Here is a 21017-nt window from a genome sequence, read left to right as displayed (position 1 = left end):
CTTCTTCTTCTTCTTCTTCTTCTTCTTCTTCTTCTTGTGTGTTGCATACGTATTCTTGTGTGAATACGTTGTGAGTGTGTTTCTGTGTGTGTGTGTAGGCCAGAGATTGGCGCTGGGTATCTTTTAAAATCATGTTCCATTGTATTTTTTGAGACAGTCCAGAGCTCACCAGTCTAGCTAGCCTGGCCAGTAAGCTCAATGCAGCCTCCTATCTCCACCTCCCCACGATTGGGATTACTGATACAAGCCTTTTTCACATGAATTCTGAGAGAATTGAACTCAGGTCCTTATGTTTGTGGGTCAAACCATCATATCAACTGAGCCATTCCCCCATAGCCCTCATTTTCTCAGTATCTGTCATAGCCACAAAAAGCTGACTAACACAATAGGTCACATCTGTCCCATGCAGCAGGGACTCAAATTCACCAAGAAACTGCCTACCTTAACATATGCCAAACAGCCTGGGGGGAGAGACCTTGTTCTCTTCAAATCCCCATCACAACTGGTTTAGGACCTTGTATGTGGTGGTCACTGACTAGAATGCTTCTGGCCAGGGCGAGGGCAGTGTTTGGTATTTGTGAATGAGTGAGCAGCTGGATTCTCAATTGCAGAGAGTAAAGATTAGATGTAAGATCAGGACAAGGCTTCCAAGGTGCAGAGTGAATTTAAAAAGTGATCGGGGAACACAGGGATGCCTCCCGAGACACAAGATGCATCAGTCACTCCGGCAGTGGTACTCCAGTTCAGGCCCCACCCAGCCCTTTGAGTGGGGTTTTTGTTTGTCTCTCTTACTTCTTAGTGTTGGAGGCCTACAGAACGGGCTTGCATCCTGTTGTTTCCTCACTAATTGACTACTTTTATTTTTCATTTTTCCAGTAAATGTTTTGATTCCATCTAGATTGTTGTTCTCCCCGCCCCCATACAATGTCTAAGCCTACTTCCCCTTGATGATGGAGTATTTCCCAGATAATAGGGAATAAGATATCTCAGTGTGGAGGAGGGGGACCAGTGAATATATCTTCCCAAGGGAGGGACTAGTTACAGTGCCTCAGCAAGTCCCTTCTGCCAAATTACCTCTCTGCTCTTTCCCAAATACTCAGGGATACCTGTCTTCTTCCCGAGGACCTGACTTTGGGACAAAGAAAAGCCTCCTTGGGAGAGAACTAAAGGGTCCATTAGGCATGAGGGGTGGACCTGATGAAGCTTAAGTAGCATCATTTCTTCTCAGGTCTGGGATGTGGGTTTCCTTCTGTGTGAAGGAACATTCTGCTATATCAGGTGCTGTGTTAAGGAGGCCCCAGGGGAAATACATGACGTGACCCTTGCCCTTGAAAATCTCCAGAGTATTTGGAGAGGTTTCCTTGTCTTCCGGCAGTGGGCTGTCAAAGAGGCTCAAGGGGAGTGCAGCAAAGAGTGCACAGCTTGCCATTGTGTGAGGAGGGGCAGGCCGGAAAAATCTTGCAGTAGGTGGCATTTGAACCACTTCTTATTGCAGGATGTGAAATTTAGCAGCCGTGTCAACAGGGAGAGGGGGCGTGGGTCTTTGATATGTAAAGAACTCCCAGATCAAGAATCACCCGTTCTTATGTCTGGAATGCCAGATTTGTTGGGCTAGAAGATGGAATTGGAAAGATTGGCAGGTGTCTTGCAGCAAAGGGCGTGATGGGGTGCTGGCCAGCTGGGCTTCATCCAACAGACGTGGAAGCCACTGAGGGACTTCGGTAGATTGTTACAGGAGCAGATTTACATTTAATATTTTATTGAGTTTGAGGCAGACTCTCATTAATTAGTTCAGGCTGGCCTCACAGTCACAGAGCTACTACTTTCTGTTTTTACCTTCTGAGTGCTGGGGTTACAGGTGTGTGCTGCCAGGTTTGTATTTCAGAAAGACACTTTTTGCAGGGCCACAGAGGCTGGATTGTGACTAGTGGCCAAAGCCACGTTCCATTAGGGGGTTGCTGCAATGGCCCAGGGAGCACTGGCAAGGACCAAGAGAAGGAAGTGACCGTGGAGGAGAGGTGAGACACATATCTGAGACTTATTTTTGAAGCAGAATTGACGGACTCGGTAAATCAATTGACTAGAGAAAGTGTAGCAGAGAGAAATGTCAGTTCCGTTCATCAAACATTTGTGACCCTCTGCCAGGGATGAATAAGGCAGTAGTTGCTCCCCACCTAGTGGGTGAATTTAGAGCACCACAATAGTTAGCAGTTCTTAGTTAGACCCTTGCAGGCAGGCGCCTCGGCATTCTTGGATTCTGTATAGTGGATTCCACCAACCATAGGTAAAAAAAATCTCGGGAAAATTTGCCTGTACCAAACATGTATATTTTACTCATTAATCCTTAAACAATACGGTACAGTAATTGTTTACACTGCATTTATATTCCATTACATATTACAAAGTAGAGATGATTTATGTATATGAGAGAATACAGGTAGCTCCTGTGTAAATGTTATATACCATTTTATACAAGAGGCTTGCACATCCTCAGATTTGGGTATCTGTGAGTCATGGGACCAAATTCCACACAGCATCAAGAGAAGACTCCACTGTAGCCCATATGTACCCTGCAAATTACTGTGCTCACATCCATTTCACAGACTGAGGCTCAGAGAAGCCCATGTCGTTTATTCCTTGCTCTCTTGTCACTGTTCCCAGACATTCCCACCATGGATAGTGAGCTCTATGAACTCCTGGCACAGGTGATTAGGCTTCTGCCTGGACAGTGAGCAGGATTCTGGTCCTTGAAGGGAGGATCAGGAAGAGGAGGTGCTGGCTTGGTGTTGCTGGAGGAGTTTTGCATTTGCTTCTGGTGGACATCCAGTTCCCAAGAAGGAACCCGTGCTTCTGGAAAACCGTGTGTGTGTGTGTGTGTGTGTGTGTGTGTGTGTGTGTGTGTGTAAAGACTGCATGTAGACACACATGTAAATTTAAACACAGATTCTTACCCTGGTCAGGATCCAGGTCAGGGACTGTATCATACTTGAATCTCCCATATAACTTCACAGAGGCACAGATAAATGCTCATTGGCTGAGTGTATGCCTGGGGCAGGAGGGGTTTGCCTGGATGCACTGCCTCTCGGCAGTATGGAGAACATCAAAGAGTCTCTGTTCTCAGGATGGAGTGGGGTACGGGCATCATTCTTACCATCAGCTGCTTAATGGTGGTGTGATCTTCAGCCTCCCGACCGGAAGCTGGCTCCTTGTGTACAATCTCCACTCGGATATCATTTTTGGCGGATACAACACCTTTGAGATCTGGACATAAGATAGGAAAGTGTAGACAAAGAAATCAGTTCTCAACCTCAGGCAAGAGATGTCAACTTCCCCACAGCCCCCTGCTGCCACCCCTCTCCCCCATCCCCACCTCCGGATTGACTCTCCCCACCAGACTCTGAATTTGAAGTTTTGAGGATTCCCCACCCACAGGACCTCTGTAGGGAATCTACTTTTGGCTGGATGGGCCCCAAAGGCTGACCATGCAGGTTTCCAAGCTCCTTGGTGCAGGACCGTCAGTATCTTCTGTGGGTGGAGAGGTTGTCCTCATCCATCCCTTCACCTCACCTAGGTAGGCCCTGCCATCCTGAGTCCCCACTCCCTCCGAGAAAAGTCTTCTCTGTCCTTCTCTACCTGGATTTGAGCTCTCTATTTGTAGGACCACAAAACTTAACAATGAAAACGATCATAAGGTCTCTTATCCAGTCCAGAGCACACAGAGGTCTGGCTTCCCTGAACTACAGGAGCCGCCTGTTAGACACATCTGACTGAAATATGCTCTCCTATCATTTCCATGGACAGGCAGCATGGGAGGTTGTAAGGCTACCTTGGTGGGTAAGGCTGTTGGTAAGGTTGCTCAGCTGGGAGTGGAGAATATGTGAGGGGAAGCAGTAGCTTCCTTTCAACCAGTGAAGGATGCCAGTGAATTCTGATCCTAAAAGTTCAGAGTTGGTTGGAGTCATAAAAGTCATGCCATCCAACCACTCTAATATCACAAATGAGGAAACTGAGGCCTTAAATACACGTGACTTGCCCAGGATCACAGCATAGAAGATTGCACCTCTCTTATCTTCAGCTCAATTCAGCCATCCTACTTTTCCCTTACATCTGCCAATGACATGTAACTCTAGAGCTGTGCCCAGGACTGGAAGCCCTTGTAAACACAATTCTTTAAGAGTGTGCTGGCACTGGAACTGTATTGCTACTGATGAAAGATCTTCAAAAGTGTGTCCGGAGCAACACCTCACACGCTCTCGTGCCCTGTGTGGGTGACTTGCTTTTTAGGTTAAGTTAGCAGTCAGCAGAGCAAGGAGGGCCAAACCACCCCATTCCCTCCGAGATTTTCTATACACCCAAAATATGAGTGCTATGTGCCCAACCCAAAGCACCAGTGGCCTGTCCTGCTAGATGGAGGCCAGCTGAGTTTGGTTCAACCTCAGTGGAGTTCCCATTTGCTGCCAGACACCCTCCAGGTGTATAATGGTCCGTCATACCCATCCCTGCCCCAGGAGCTCACAACACTGTTATGACCCCTGTTCGTTGTATTCCTGCTTACTTGCTCTCCTGGGCAGTCTAAGCCTGGCCTTTTTCTCTGTCCCCCTCCCTGAGATCCCGGGTCTCCCTCCCGTACTTCTCTGGGAACGGGCACAGCAGAAGGCCACAATGGTTGCCATTAGGACGAGGAAGGCCACACCAGCTCCTACGGCCACCCCGATGATGACGGCCATTGGCACAGACTCTGTGGGAAATAAACAGATAAGGCTGATGAGGGACAAGGAAATCTGCTGTCCCGCTAGGACCCTACCCAGTCCCCCAGGTACAGCCCCTTTCAAGCTGGGGCCAGACCACTGCCATGCGGGCTCTCCTTGGGAATGCCTTGGTTGGGCCTGGGCAGGCACAGATGGTCCAATAGGGGTGGGTCATCTCTGGATAGGAATATTGAGACTGGGTAGAGGACACAGGGTAGGTAGAGAGCAGAGAGGAGCCATGGGAAGGGGTAGATGCTAGACCAGGCAGTGGAGGGTCTGGGAGAGGAAAACTGGAGATGCGGCCTAACGTGGCTCCCTTCAGCATTAAGGAAGGGATCTATTATGTATGCAGTGGCTGGTGAGTCATAAGTCCATGGCTTTTCTTTGAAAAAAAAAAAAACGGTGATGGTCCCTGCCCTTGTTTGCTCAGTTCCTTCCTTCCCTTTCTGTGGCACAGGGAGGGTACATACAGACAACCAACTCTCAGAGTTTTCAGTTCTGAGGCAACTTCCCCTTCCGGCCTGCTGGGAATCAGGGCCCACAAGCCACATACATGTACAAGTGTTGGGACCAGGGAGCTCCATCACAGTGCTCAGGAGGAAGATCCTTTCTTTTCCCTTGACCTCCCCAAGCAGCTCTTTCGTTTTCAAGCTAACCCTCCAACATCCACCACCCGTTCCAGCCCCAGAGGGCCCAGAGCTCCTTCTTTGTTCTCTCCCCAGCTTGTCTCTGGCTCTTGCCAAATGGGCGAGAATGGTAGGTGATGATGTGGGGGAGGGAAACTGGTTTTCCAAAAAGCTCTGCCCCTTCTATGGATTCCTGTGAGCCCTGGGCACATGATTTTAGATCCGGAGCAGTCTGCCAGGAACAGCTCTAGGAAATTCTGAGGCAGGGTGAAATTGGATGAACCCAAGCCTCTTATTTGGTAAAGACACTAAAGTCCAGAGAACTCAAGTGACTTTTTCGAGGACATGTGTTGCTGCTGCTGTGTGAACGAGGTCGACCCAGGTCTCCTCATACTTCTCCCCACCCCTTCCTGCTCTGTTCTCTGTGTCACATGGTGTCCTCCAAATGTCATGCGCCCCTCACAGCCCCTGCTGCTCTCTCACTGTGCCCCACACCTTCCAAGCAGCTATTCCGTGCCTCTTATCTGTAAAAGGGAGCAGTGACAGCGTGGCTTCAGAGGTTACTATGAGCTTTAGGTGAAAGAACATGAGGGAAGGTCTTGGAGTAGAGCCAGGGGCCCAGCTCTCATCAAGGATTTGTTCCATTTACTCTGTGTGTGGGGAGGACAGTAGCGGACAAAAGCCTTCACTGAGAGGAAATCCCTCTGAATGCCTGAGCTGCTTCCCCACCCACATTCACTGGTGTGGCGCCTTGGATGACCCTCCGAGGGCGTCGTGGTGTTTGCTCTGGAGCTGTGGCTAGAACATCACTGTTCTCTTTTCTTTTGCAGTTTTGGGAATGAAACTCAGGGTTTCATGCGTCCTAAGTGAGTGCTGTGCTACCCTGACCCCTGCTTGCTAGAGACAGACACACTGACATTCTGCTCCCTGAGTTGTTGCTGTGAAGTGTGGGTGTGGGGACACCTACTAGACAGACCTGGTGTCTCACCACCCCAGGATTCACACTAAACTCTTTTGTTACCTACCTATTAGTGGCCAAGCCTACTGCAGAGGTGACAGGAGGTGGCCAAGAGGAGGTAAGAATGGCATATCTCAAGGATTGAAAGGGGAGGTGTTGGGGTTGGGCTCAGAAATCAGGACTGGGGGACAAAAAAGATGTGATCTCTGCCAAGCTGCCTTTGGCAAACAGATGTTCCTGGTTAAATCTTGTAGGTTCTGTGGTTTGAATGTGTTTTGTGTTGGATCTAGCACTCCTGGGAGTCTACTAGGAAAACTCAGGGGTATCTCAGCTCATCTCAGAGCCAATGCATACTCCCTTAAAATCCCCAGGTTTCAACTTCTCATCCATAACTCAGAGTCTTGAGGCAACAGAATGATGGTCAAAGCTGACTTGTGTCCTCTGAGTCCACATTCTCTTGAACTGTTAACAGCAGGGCGTCAGTGCATCTTGGGTAGGCAGTGGCAGACGAGAAGGGACTTGTGAAGGTAGGTAGCTCCCAGGTGGCATCACTTGCCAGGTCCCAGTAAGTTTCCTCCTTTGCTAGCCTCTCAAAGTTTGATATGTCATCTTTTAAAAGCTATTTCTTTCTGGACAGAACATTCCTTTGGGAGGGACTGGAGAGGGGTTCCCTTGCTTGGTCCTTTCCATCTAAGGAAGGAGATGGGTCTGATGGGTCTTAGTCACTGAAGGAGGAAGGAGTATGAAACAGAGACAGGAGAGGACCAGTGCCCCCACAGGACCTGGACTTCTAGAGAATCTGGAGATTTAGGTGGCAGATAATTGCATGCCACCTCTGGATGGACCACAGGGGCCTCTGTGGGATGCTTATGATCTAGATTGGTACTCTGAGAAGAGCATGTGTGTCCGGGGAGTGGGGGGTGTGGGCTCCATATGCAGTTAATTAAAGGAGTGGCACAGGCCAGACAACCAGTGTGGGCAGAGAATTGAGACAGAGGACCCTTATGCCTTTGGCCAGCCCTGCAGAGTAGGATTCACCAAGTCCTGCTGTTCTCCTCTAATGTCCTGCCTGGGGGTACAGAGGGGACAGTTGTATAGATGCAGCAGATCAACCCCTCAGCTTGATAACCACTTTGATGCTGGAGCCCTGAAGGGGCAGTGTCCAGCAGCCTTGACTTGATGATGAGATGATGCTTCCATGGGGGATACAGGGAGCAGGGGAGGTGGTGAGGCAGCGAGCATGGATGAAATAGGCCACAGGCCCCTGGGGAGCAATGCTGAGCTGGTGATGGTGCCAAGGAGCAGAGTCAGGGAGGACCTGGAAGTAGGGGGAGGCCAAGGCAGGGATGGGAACCAGGGCTTCTCAGGACAAGGGGTGGGAGCGGAGCAAGAGCTGTGTCCTGGGGAGGAAGGAGCCCTGGGCTGCTGTGGGATCAGGCAGGTGTCTGGGGTCCCTGGACGCCAGCTGCTGGGAGCCCCTCTCCCACTGCTCTGGCTTCACTAAGCCCTTGACCTGGGGAGGACAGAGAACTTAACAGCCTCCCTGCCCCCTTTTGAGCCCCTCCCCTACTAGCCAAGAGTCCCTCCCTCCATCCCGGGCAGTTCTCATCGGCTCCTTCCGTACCTGCTTCCAGCCCGGCTCCCGACTTCATTTCCGAACCTGTTTGGAAATAAAGCAAGCGTCCACAGCCAGGGCCTGACTGGCCAGGGTGGGGTGGGACAGGGAATTGGTCACCTGGAGGGGTGAAAGGGGAGATTCCCTCCGCTGTCATGTCTCTGGGGCTGTCACATAGATCCAGGTTCCCCCAACTGAACTTGGGTTCATTCAGCCTGACTTGGCCCTCCGGAACAGGGGTAGGGATAGAGAAAAGGCAAACCTGGAGGGAAGGTTCTAGGGGTGGGGAGGACTATATAGGAGTAAGGGCACCAAGGGGAAGACAAAGAGGGTAGGCAACAGGGGGCCAGGGAGGTTTGGATGATGTGTGGATGGTATTATGCAAATCATATACAAAGCGTTATGCAAAGCAGCATCTATTAGGAAGAGGTGTTTGGAGACACTTGATATGTAGGTGCGAGCATGGCCACCTCATGACTGACTGACTGAGGCTTGAGGGGTCTGCCTGGGACTACTCGCTGGGCTTCCAACCTTTGATTCAGAGGCCCAGGCCTGCTGAACAACGCTCCTAAACCCCAGGACTGGGCACTGACTGGCCGAGAGGGATGATCTGTAGCCTATTTTGGGACCTAGTGTGGTGCTGTTATGTGCTGAGTGAACTTCTTTGACCTGGCTCTCATCTTCCTGAGACTTTCCCTTTGGTAGTCTGAGCCAGAGAACTTTAAATGGAGACTGGAGTTCCAGTGTTTGTTCTGAGACGAGGGCTTGCTGTCTGGTCTTGAATGTGTGGCCTCAAGTGATCCTGTGATCTCAGTGTACTGTGTAACTCAGAGTTCAGGCACACACCACCATAAGCAGCATGAGTCCAAATTCCTAGCTAAGCTTAGGAGCTAAGCAAGGGGTATATGGGGTCATCGTGATGCGTCATGGTGAGGTAAGCTTACTTCCTCTTTCCTCCTCTCTCAAAATCCAGCTGCTCTGTGCTCCAGAACTAGGCTGTGTCTCCTCTAGGGTACAGGGGTCCAGGTGTCTCTGGGGGGTGCAGGAGCTCCAAGCCCAGCCCCCACCCCCTCACATTGGCAGTACTGCTCTTCAGTGTTAGCTTTGGCCCATGCTTGGGCAGAATGTGTGGAAGCCAGGGTCTTTAGAAGCCATTGGGTGTTTATCACCGCCATGAGCTTACTCTGTGGTCACCCTTTCCTGCACAGCCTCAGAGCCTATCACTCAGAGCAGTTTGTGTTCCCTTGCTGGGGCCAATGTCCCTTGCTGCAAACGGTAGCTATGTGAGTCTGTGTAGCATTTAGGAAGAGTACTATGTCTCACCCTTGGGTCTGGCCTGTATTCCCTGGTCCCCTGGGCACCCTGAAAGTTCTCACCTTGTTCCTTGAGTCGAATGATCTCTGTGTCAGAGCCGAAGCTGTTCCAGGCTGTGCAATTGTAGATGGTCTGGAAGTCAGCACGCACAATGTTGCTAATGGTCAGCGTGGAGATGACGCCCTCCTCGGTGCTCACTGTCTCCACCGTGTAGCGCCCTGATGTCCCTGATTCCAGCACATTCTCCTTCCAGGACCAGGCCTGCCGGATTGTGCAGGGTTAGGAGTGTCCATATGAGGACCAGGGTGTCATCACTCCAAGATGCTGACATAGCTATATGCTCATGTTTACAGTCACTGCCACACACCACCAACCTAAACACACATCACAAATATAAACAACCCACACAAACACATTATTATACATGTACATAGACATCATATCAAACATATGACCAGTATGTGTTCACACTGATAAGTGTGCATGCACATACCTCACATGACAAACACGCACACATATGTGCATTATAAAACACATAGAAAATCTCAACACACACATATCAGCATGTGCAAACATGATATCTATACATACTATATCATGTACTATGAAAATAAATATGCATGTGCAACATATAATACACATGCATGCACACAAGCACAAATACCACAAATACCTCTGTACACATGCACACTACACAAGTCACATATTCAGAGGAACTCATATACCATATCACATCATAATGCGCATGTGTATGTGTACCTCAGTACACATAAATATACATCACACCATATAAACATATGCCACACCACATATGTTCATCATACCATATCACATATGCATATACAAACATTCATATGTTTATATACACACATCACAAACCACATATACCTCAAATACATCTACATATGCACACACCATGACATGCAATAGCATATCAGACACTGAGTCCTACCAGCATGCACACATAAACATACCATAACACATTGTGCAATCATACCATATCACACATACCAAGAACACATGTTAATATTAATGTACATACACTCCAACATATACACACACCATTGCACATGTGTATCACACATGCCACACGTATACATGCATCACAGCATATAGCACATCTCACACACACACACACACACACACACACACACACACACACACACTGTATATATTACTGACCATGTACAAGTATACCCACATAGGTTGGGGGCACCTCAGAGCATATTTCTTTCCCTGAAGGGCACCCTGTGTGGCTCTGAACTGGAAACATCTTTTTGGCCAAGAGGGACCCTTTGTTGCAGCAATGCAGCCCTCCCCAAGGCCACCTGTCTGGGCTTCCTCGCCAGTACTCCCTAATGCTGAACCCTGGGGAGATGGTTCACAGTGACTTACAACTTTTTTAAGACAGGTTATTACCAGACTGCTCTCCACCTCTTATCGTAACAAGATGGCCTTGAACTGCTTATCCACCCATTTTCTCCTCCCACTGTTGAGATTATGGGTGTGGACCATCACATCATTTTATGGGTATGTGCCATCATCTCCTCTCCAACTCTGTTTATTTACAGGGATGCCTTTGTATGTACCTTATGCATAACCTTACTCCATGTTCAGTGCCAAAAGATAAGTCAGAGCTTGGCTTCCCTCGATCTAGACCAGATCCTTCCTGGCGTGGGGTTCTTTGTGGCATCCTTGATTCTACTCACTAAGGCTAGCACCCCTCACCTTTTGGAAAACACAAAGGTCTCCAGATACTGCTAGATGCTGCTAGGGAACCTAGTGAGAACCACTAGACTAGAAATAAATAACTATAAAGAAAAAGATGGCATAACAATGCTCAAGGGTGATTGAAGGAGATCTTTTACAATGGCCATGTGTTAGATTTATAATTAAAAAAACTAAAGAGTGAGTGGGGAGACATAGGTAATAGTTACTATGTGCAATTATTTGCAATTTTATGTGACTCTTTCAGACAGCAAATGAATCAGATGCCTGAGACAACATTTAATAGCAATAATCCTTTAACAATGTCTTAGTTTACCAGGCAGCATCTCTGGCACACAGGCTCTTATTTGAGCAGTGCCCAGCTGAGCCACAGTCTTCCAGGACTGTCACACTGTGGAGTGTGAATACTTGATCCACACTGGTGGAACTGTTTGGGAAGGATTAGAAAGTGAGGCTTTGTTGGAGGAGGTGGGTCACTGGGGGCAGGCTTGGAGGTTTCAGAAAGACTAGCGGGCTCCCTGGCTCTCCACTGTTCCTGCCGCTGTGTCCTTGCTCTGCCATCATGGACTCTAATCCTTTGAACTGTAAGCTCAATGAAAAGCTTTCTTTTGTTACCTTGGTCTTGGTGTTTTGTTACAGTAATATAAAGTCACTAAGACACCGTCACGGTGCTTACTAAAACAACACTTCCCTCAGAAGTGCTACAAAATGCTCACTTTTTCCTTGTTTTCATACTGGAGCAGCTGCCAGTTTTAGACTGATTGGGGTACAAAATCATCTGTTTAAAAAGATGGCTTAGTGGGTAAGGTGCTTGCCACGTGGGCATGATGACCTGAGTTGAATCTCCAAATCCTATGTGAGTGTGGAAGGAGAGAACGGACTCCACAAAGTCGGCCTCTGATCCCCACTCACGCGCTTTGGCATTTATTCCACCTCTGTGTTCTGCCCGCACAATGATAAGAAATCAGACAATGTAAGCCTTTCTTGAATGCAAACACCATCATGCAAACGATGGTGAGCCCGGGAAGGTGTCTGTCTGGTCTGCCTTAGAGGCTGAGAGGTTGGAGGAGGAAAGGATAATATAGTGGCCATTTTAGAGGGAACATTTTGATCTGGAAGGCACAGAGTATCCCCTGGGCATTAGGAGCAGAGGAGCCTGGAGAGGATGATTCTGGGAGACACAGAGATGGATGACTGTAAACTGCATCGAGTTTACAAATTTATCTCACTGGCTTTGAGGCCAAGAAAGAAAAGAAATGGGCTGCCCCTCCCCTCTGCTGTTTTCCCTTGCTCTCTGCACTCAGGATGCCTAATTCAATTTGAATCATGAATGCTGGCACTTGGAGGCATGAGCACCCTCAAGCTTGCCTGTTCCGAGACAGGAGGATGCCTTCCCTTATTTCATCTTTAGGGTGTATTCTCAAGACACAGATAGGTATCATCTCCTCCTATGGAGGGAAGGGAAGCTCCAGAGCCTGCACCAATTTGCAGGCTGCCTGGACTTTGGCAGAGGTGACCCCTGGATACTGGGAGTAGGTGAGCTGCTGGTGCCCTCATCACCATCCCTCCCTGGACCACTCACGATTCGGTCAGGCGGTGGTGTGCTCCGGATGAAGCACTTGATCTGGCCCTTCTCACCATGGAGGGCATGCTGGGTCTGTGTGCTGGAGATGATAGGGGGTCCTGTTGGAAAGATGACATCACGTTAGGGAGGCAGGAAGGGCTAGGGCCCAGCCAGTACCCTCTTTGGTGGGTTCAGAAGTGTATCCACCAAATCCAAGCACTCAGCAAACATTTACAGAAGGCCTGTGCGTGCAAGGCAGAGTGTGAGGTAGGGGACCTGAAGATAAATTAGGTATTCAGTCATAAACCTCTCCAGGGACCATGAGTGAATGCTTCCAAGTCAGACTCCCCAGAAGAAGTAAGTAACCAACCAAAGGCAGCAGTGTTCATTGCACAGGAGAGGCGCAGATAAAGGACTAACTGGCTTCAGAGGAGAGAGGATAATTCCATCTGCAGACGGGGAATGCTTCACAAGGGAGGTGGTGAGCTTGGGAAGGGAGTCAGGGCAAGGAAGGGCAGAAGGAACGCCATCCAACCTTGCTCCGTTGCTGGGACTCAAGCCATTTTTTCAGTTATCCAGCAGAGGGCACACTTGCCTAACAAACCGGGCGTCTGCTGGTCAGGAAGGGAAGAAAAGGGGTGCTGTTCTTTCCCAAGGGCAGGAATTACCCTGCAAATGGGGAAGTGTACTAGCTGAGTTCACAGCCTTACTCTTATACAGGTCTCAGAAGATCCTGTGGTTGATTGTCTTGTCCCCACACACACACACACACACACACACACACATACACACACACACACACACACACACATACACACACACACACACACACACACATACACACACACACACACACACACACACACACACACACAGAGCCAGGCCAGGTGAAACTACAGTTGCAAATCTGACCCAGTGTGTGTGTGTGGTGGTGGTGGTGAGTGAGAGAGAGAGAGAGAGAGAGAGAGAGAGAGAGAGAGAGAGAGAGAGAGAGAGAGAGAGAGAGAGAGAGAGAGAGCTCTGTCTGCTTTTGAGAGCCAGTCTCATCACACTGGGAAGCCAAGAAATGCCACCCAGAGTGAATCTTGTCTGGTGACACTTCCAGTGAAGTGCCCCTTATCTACAGGTGACATCTGGGGCTGGGCTGGGCAGTTGAGAGATGAGGGTGGGGTTGAGGGTGGGGATGAGAAACTTCCCACATGTTCCCAGTCCCTGGGGTGATGGTTAGATTTCGACTGCCAAACAGGAAAGATGGCTAAGAGCGAGAGATCTGGAGAACAGGCAAAATTATGCTGAGAACAAAACAAAAATTGCTGCAAACATAATTGCTGTTTATTAACCACCTTAATTAAAACAGATTTGCATTTCTATGAGTAGTTCTCAGCCAAGGGGGAGAAAGGTATTGGGAGAGTTGTTTCTGAGTTGAGAATGGAAATAGCTCTGTCTGGTGCACAGGATATAGGTGACTTCAAGGTAAGAGCTTTGCCCTCAGAAAGCTTTAAAGATGGGCTGAATCTCGCTTTCCTCCTTAGAGTTCTCTGGCCCCAAGCCACAGCGGCCCTACATTCCGAGGTAAATGCTCTGCTCCGCTTTGGATCTGGGCTGAGAAGTGATGATAGCATAAAATCTTTTCCTTTCATTTCCCAGGAACTAGGAATCCCCCAAGGGGTTCACAGGGCTTTAAAAGCTGTCAACAAATACATATGCATTTATGGGCTTCTTAAAAGAAAACAAAAAAACTAGGAAAAAGGAAACCGGACCCAGAGAGCAAATCAGCTGTTGGCAGCCATCTTCCCCTTCCGCTGGGTACTGACTTCGAGCCAACTCAGGTTAAAGCGGAGCCAATTCATTTCCCAAAGGCCACTGGACTGGCTGTCACCCACAGGAGGGGCTGGCAGAGCTGGAGATGTCTGCATTCTGGACACCCACTTTCCTGTCTATCAGCCTCACCACCCCTCCACCTGTTCTCCAATTGCACGCAGGACAGACAGTCCCGTCCCTGGTAGAGGTTAGCAGGTTCCTCCCTTTGGGTCATTTGATCCAGACCCCAGTCTCAGTGTGACTAGCAGAAAAAAAAAATGGGGCAGTTTCCTTCCTCCTCCTGATTCCTTTAGCTGTTCTCTGCCCAGCAGCCTAGGAAAGGTGTGCAGGCTGAGAAAAAAAAAATGGACAGGATAAATGTTGGCTGGATGCCAGGGCCTAGACTGGAATGTAGGTCCCTCTGAGGTGTGTGCACTTCCCAGGAGCAAAGGAAGAGTTCCTTCCCCCCAAAAGTCTTTTTAAGTTCCCATTAGGAAACGCTTGAAGGTCTAAGAGTAACAGTAAGAACACCAGCCACTCCTTACATCCCTCCTCCTGCCCCACACCAACACAAGGATGCTCAGTTAATAGCTCCAGGTTTGGGGACTCTGGCGGGCACGTGCGTGTCTGGGGGTCCCTAGCCTTCGAGCCACAGCTGACAACAGACATGGCAGCCTGACTCCTCAGCTCCCTCCCCAGAGCGGGCAGTGGGGAGGGCTGATGATTTCCGTGTGGCCTGGCTCACTGCGTGGAGTGTCAGACAGACACTGGTGCGGCAGGAAAAGGCTGCAGCCTGGGTTGCCATGGATATACTGAGGCGCGATGAGATGCTGTTATTTTTAGCCCTGCAGTGCCAATTTATTGGTGGCATCCTGGGGACACACAGGAAAAGGCAGGAGGGCTTGGGAGTCTGGGTTCTGCCTGGGAGAAGTGATGTGTGAATGCTCTGAGGCTGGGCAGACGAGTGGATTGACTGTTCCTCTGCCACAGTTGCCTCTCTCAGGAGAAAAGAGGAACTATCGGGCAGGAAGCGGGTAATGGGGACAGTGGAGGGGTGCTGGGGGGCATCAAGCTGGGCTTGGTTTTCCAGCAAAGGAGAAGAATAGATGATTTTCCATGGGTGGCTTCCTAGGTTGAGATAAAGTCACTTTGGCTCATTCCCAGAACTTGGTTCAAACCCTCTTTTCAGGTCAGGACCCTAAAAGCCTCACACAAGAGCCCGTGACCTCCGACTTCTTTTTCTTGCCCAGGATAAAATTTATCACTTAACCACTCTTCAACTGATACCGTGTTTGCAAGGGGCCCTTACCATTGACAGTCAAAGTCACTTCTCTCTCCCCAGCTCCTACCCGGGGCACCACAGCCCGGCACACGTACTTCCCAGCATCCTCCTGGCGGACAGATTTGAGGGTCAGGGTCTTCTCATTGCTCAGGACCTAGGAAGGATGTGGGGGAGGATCAGACACAAAGAGTAAGGGAAGGCTTCCTCTGCCTGGGGGTGATGGCTGACGCAGAGGCCAGCATCTCTATAAACACCAAAGTGGTGTGCGAGGTAAGAGGCGGATAGTTCCATTTAGGCTCTGGAGAGGAGACCCCCCAACACACACATGGAGACCCCATTCAGATACAGGCCTGTGGACGTAGTGCATGGTGGTGGCAGGAGTGTGAGACCCCCCCAACTGAGTACCCATGGCTTCTTCATGTGGAGAGATGGATGCTGTCCCTCCAGCAACCTCCCAGCTGCCCATGGGTGACATTATCCCGCAACTGAATGCGGAGGGTCCTTGAATCCAGGTTTGCAGAGTCATCCTTGCTATTCCCTTGGGAGACAGCTGGAGGTGATGGTATGAATGCAGTCGTGGACACTGGCTATTCCTGTCCCAGCACTGTAGCTGCGTGGTTTATGTCAGTTACTGACTATCTTAGAGGCTCATCCATCTAACGGGGGGCAGCAGCACCGCCTGGACCAGTGCCGCAGCTATGAGAACCTAATAGGTTACCCAAAGGTTGGTTCCTTCTGCCTGATCCCAAAACAAAATGCCGAGACTAAGGGTAAGTTTATATAGGGCAAGTTTAGAAGTTTTTCTGATGCTAGGGCACACTGCCCTGGGCATAGTGTGTTCAGAGTGGTACGGGTACAGGTTGGTACCTCAGTTCCTGCTCCTCTTTCTGGGACCCCTTTGACTTATTACAGAGAGTGACTCCCCCCACGGCCTCCTGCTTGCTGCACGATCTATCCTCCAGTCTCTGCCATGGGACCCTGGAGCCCGTGGACTCACCACACCAGAGCCCCTTTTCATCCACACGATGGTCAGAGATGGGTTGCCGATCCATGAACAGCTGAAGACTGCATCCGAGCCCAGATCCACCAGCAGGGACTGAGGCTCTGAGGTCATTCGGGGACCAACTGCAATGGGGAGGAAAGAGGAGATGGGCTCAGAGGGGATGGGAAACTTCTTGCTCTCTTCTCCTTTTTACCCACCCCAACCGGAAGAAGGGAGGCACTGGGTTAGCCACCTCAATCCACCTCAGCTCACTTCTTGAGATATCGATTCTCTGACAAGGCTGAACCTGAGGTGTGAGAGCGGGACTCTGGAGATGAGAAGAGACCCCTCTTCTCCAGGCTCAGTTTTTTCTCAGGTCCACAGAGCAGGCAGTACCAGCCACAGATGGACGCACTCAGGCCAATTTCTACCGATTTGCCTCTCAGCTCCCTCTTTTTGTCCTTGTCCCATCTGAAAAGTTGAGGGAGCCTCCTGCTTTAGAGACCTTGGGCATTGGGACCATGACTTAAAATGACTTGGCCCATCAGGAACCCCGAGAAGGGTATCTTCTCCCATATACGTTCAGGGTGTCTCCTATCCAAGACACCCAGGACCCCTTCTTAGCCTTTTAGAAGCAGCTTCTGGCCCCATTTCTGACACTTCGGCCCTGTTCCAACATACTGGCCTATAGACCAAGCCTTGTTCTAGGCAGTATTCAGAGAGTTGCCCAGGAAGGCCTTGGAGACAAAGCCTGATCTTTGGAATTGAGAGACAGAGACTAGTTTCAATTTGTAAGAGATAAGATAACACATCTGCTGAGTCTTTGTGGAACAAGAGTTAGGCAATGTCAAGTTTGTGAAAGTGCTTTTGAAACTAACCAGCAGTATGTGAGCTGATTGTGTGTATGGCTATGATAAGCATCTCTGGCTGGCCTTGAACTCAGTATGTAGCCCTACTTGGCCTCAAACTCAAGTCAGTCCTCTTGCATTAGCCTCTTGAGTGTTTGGATCATGGGTGTATGTCATCACTCTGGTTTTTGTAATTTTTTTGGAATGCATCCAGCTGGCTAGTCCTCAAAAGTAGATTGGCTTCATCTGTTCGGCCACTGGTGAGACAAGGGGGCTATCTATGAGTCCCCTCAGTGGGACAGTGGAGTGTGTGTACAGGTGATGAGTTTGATCAATGTGTGGCCTCAGTTAAGTCATAAGTCACCTTACCACTTAGTCTCTTTGTCTACGTGAGTATCTATCTCTTTCATTTTGATAATAGGAATAATAGGATATACTTACAGACTGTATGCTTGTGTCCTCCTCAGAATCCTATGTTGAAACCCCCACTGGGAATGTATTAGGAGGCAGAGCCCTTGGTAGGTGATTGGGATACAAGGCACTAGAAGGGTCACACTGGCTCTTGATTCCTGCCGGCCAGCCCCCTCAAGGCACTCTGGGCTGGTACTGCCTCACTGGGCCAGTCAAAGATCTAAGTAGGAGTGATACTAAGAGATGCTGTAAGCACACAATGCGTGGTGCACTAGACTGCGGGTGACGAGTCTAGTCAGAGTCTCAGCCGGACACCACCCACTGCCCGCTCCCCAGGGTTTCCTGAGTCTCCACACTCACAGTAGACGTCCACTGTGCGGCTGAGGTTGGTGCTGCCCAAGGCATTGGTCACTTCACAGGACACAGGCTCTGAGAAGTATGTGTAGTCCACGGTGGTCCTATACAGCTCTCCAGATGCCTCCTTGATGATGTGACCCCGTTTGGCCCACCTGCAATGGAGGCCAGAGGTCTATGGGGGGCATCCTTTAGGAAGCTAGACATACCCATTCTTCAAGAAAATGAGGAGGGGATGATCTTGTAACCACAAGGCAGGTGATTAGCTTTGAGCCATGGTCACCACACAGTCAGAGGCACTTGACAAGTAGGTCACTATGGAGGTGACAGAGTTACCTGACTGATCTCTCCATGGTATCCAGGTTATTTGCTAATCCAACTGTCAGTCACCAGACAGCCTGGCCATACTGCTTTGAGCTCTATCTTAGGCCCTGTCCTGGACCATGCAGGAAAATAGGGAGCTGAAGTACATGATATCAGAGGTGAGGATTAATGATGCATGCCCTATACACACTTGTAATTACACACACGAGTGTGTGCATCTCCCTACACACAGAAGCTTGGTTTCCAGACAAGAACATGTGTGGTAGGGTTGTTGAACCCCTACGTTATTCTCTCACATACCTCTGACCTATCTCCTGCCCCTGCACAGATCTCTCACTGTGCCCTGCCCCTCATCTTTTTGTAAATCTTTCCAGCCTTCTTCCTAGGGTAGGCACTCGATTTTACCATTAACTCTGCCCTCCCATCCTGGCTTTGTTCCTCTGAGGCCACAGACACATTAGCCCTGGATGGGTGGGGACCAGCGGGTAGCAAATTTCCCTTATGAGCTGATCAGTATCATTTTGTAAGGAAGAGACTAAAAAGTCTCAAGCTTCAGGCTTGGTCTTAGTCCTGGGGTAGTGAATCACTGTTTCAGAGCAGCCACCAGGTGACTGACATGTGCACAAAGCCCATGTAATGTATGCACATAAGCTCATGAGGCATTTCACATGTGCCATGTAAGTATGAGTATATGCATCTATGCCCACATGTATGTATGTGTACATGAGGGTTTGCTTGTGTGCAAGTATGTGAAGGTACATATGTATATATGTGTACAAGAGGGGGTTTGTAGTGTGCAAGTTTGAATATGTGCATGTATGCATGTATGCATCTGTAAGTATGAGATTTCACATATATATGTACACATGAAGGTTTGCCTGTGTGCACTTGAAAGTATGTGCTTGTGTGCTGTGTACATGGGGGAGCTTCATGAATATAAGTGTGGATATGTGCTTATGTGTTCGTGTAAGGGATTTGCATGTGTGTGGGTGTGTGCACGTACATGATGCAGGTGAGTAAATGTCTAGGTGTGAACATTTCCATATGTGTACATGTGTGCATGTGTGGGTATGCATGTGTGCATGTGTATGTGCATGTGTTTGTGTATGTGTGCAGGTGCATATGCATGTGTGCCTATGAAGGTTTGCATGTGTGAATATAAATGTATATGCATGTGTACTTGTGTACAGGTAGACTACAGAATCCTAGAGGAAAGCATTTACAGCTCCTTGTCTTAAACTTATTGTATACAACATTCACTCCTGGAAAACACACAACTTCCAGCCAGGCTCCCAGGACTCTGCAGCCTGTCCTGGGGTGTTTCCAGGGCCTCTGGCCCCTCTGCTGTTACGTGGACTTGCCATTCCCCATGGCCACTGCTTCTTCCCTTCCCGCCAGTGCTCCTGGCCCTTGGCAACACTGACTCTGTCCCGCCCTCTCTCCACTAGCTCTTGGCTCTGTGTGTCCTGTCTAGCCCCAGAGAGATGGCCACTTCTCTACATCCCGAGGAACACCTAGACGGGCGCCATGTGGTTGTTATCGTGAATTAATATCGAGTAACTATTAAGAACACAATTAATAATAACAATTATAGTTTAACAACAGAGCAAACCATAGCTCCCTGAGAGCTTAAGGAGCTTCCCAAGCAAACCATTATGAGTTATTCATGAGTCGTTTCAATTCCTAACTTTAATTTAATGACCAGACTTAATAGTCAGGCACGGCCCCTGCCTGAGGTGGATTAATTCTGCTGCAGACGTACAGCTGGGGATCAGTGCCCAGCCTCTATCCCTTCCACCTTGCTGAAGGGAGGGCTTATGGCTGGAGAGGAGCTACTAGCTGAGAGGGGTCAGGGAGGGCCAGGTAAGCTTTCCCTGCACTCATGGGGCTTAGCTGGGGCTGGGCCTGCATCTGTGCCCGGGGGTCACTGGTTCAGACAGGCAGGCTGTTTTTCTCTGGGGGACCCTGGGGAAGATGGAGCCTTCCTCCCTCTCTTTCTAGGGCCCTGCTCCCCAGGATATGATTGTTGGGACTCCTTGGACCCCGCAGGTCTGTAACCCAGTACTCCAAGGTCTGTGGTTGTACCTTCAACAGATCGCTAGGCCCTCAGGTAACAGGGAGCCTGGCAGTGACACGGAAGTGGAGAGTTGAGTGTTCTGGTCTCTAGGGCCCCATAGGCACTTGGGGGATGCTGTGACGGCCAGTGGACAGGCTGTCTGCATGTCTGCCTGTCTGGTGGGGGATGTTTATGGGTGAGAAGGGAAGTGGCATTTGAAGTGTCTCCCGGGTATACCTGTCTAGGGACCTCAAGCTGAGAGCCAGGGGCAGGCAGGAGAGAAACACAGAGACAAGCAGTTGGGTTGTCTCTTCACCCAAAGGAACTGGAGAGAAGGAGAAGAATTAGGATATGGCTGGCCATGGGAAGTTTTCTGCCTTGGGAGAAGTCAGAGCCAGCTTGCTGGG

The 21017-nt window shown here is 49.6% G+C and overlaps 1 protein-coding gene across 6 annotated transcripts in view; it reads right to left on the bottom strand.

Annotated features, from left to right (window-relative positions):
* The window catches only part of Kirrel3 (kirre like nephrin family adhesion molecule 3), a 556652-nt gene that overhangs the window by 3307 nt on the left and 532328 nt on the right, over nucleotides 1-21017 (bottom strand). The window contains exons 9-16 of one of the 6 annotated variants that reach the window (XM_040729989.1): nucleotides 18237-18385; nucleotides 16633-16760; nucleotides 15663-15789; nucleotides 12572-12672; nucleotides 9324-9522; nucleotides 7957-8067; nucleotides 4556-4738; nucleotides 3152-3261 (exon numbers count right to left, since the gene is read on the bottom strand). In XM_040729989.1, the coding sequence (XP_040585923.1) occupies nucleotides 3152-3261; nucleotides 4556-4738; nucleotides 7957-8067; nucleotides 9324-9522; nucleotides 12572-12672; nucleotides 15663-15789; nucleotides 16633-16760; nucleotides 18237-18385 (1108 nt within the window). The remainder of the gene's footprint in view (nucleotides 1-3151; nucleotides 3262-4555; nucleotides 4739-7956; nucleotides 8068-9323; nucleotides 9523-12571; nucleotides 12673-15662; nucleotides 15790-16632; nucleotides 16761-18236; nucleotides 18386-21017) is intronic. The other 5 variants (XM_040729990.1, XM_021222852.2, XM_021222853.2 and 2 more) reach the window with 5 other exon arrangements.

This window comes from Mesocricetus auratus, unplaced genomic scaffold, assembly GCF_017639785.1.
Source record: "Mesocricetus auratus isolate SY011 unplaced genomic scaffold, BCM_Maur_2.0 Super-Scaffold_100022, whole genome shotgun sequence".
NCBI classification, from domain to species: Eukaryota; Metazoa; Chordata; class Mammalia; order Rodentia; family Cricetidae; genus Mesocricetus; species Mesocricetus auratus.
This window is presented reverse-complemented; position numbering and strand designations above follow the sequence as displayed.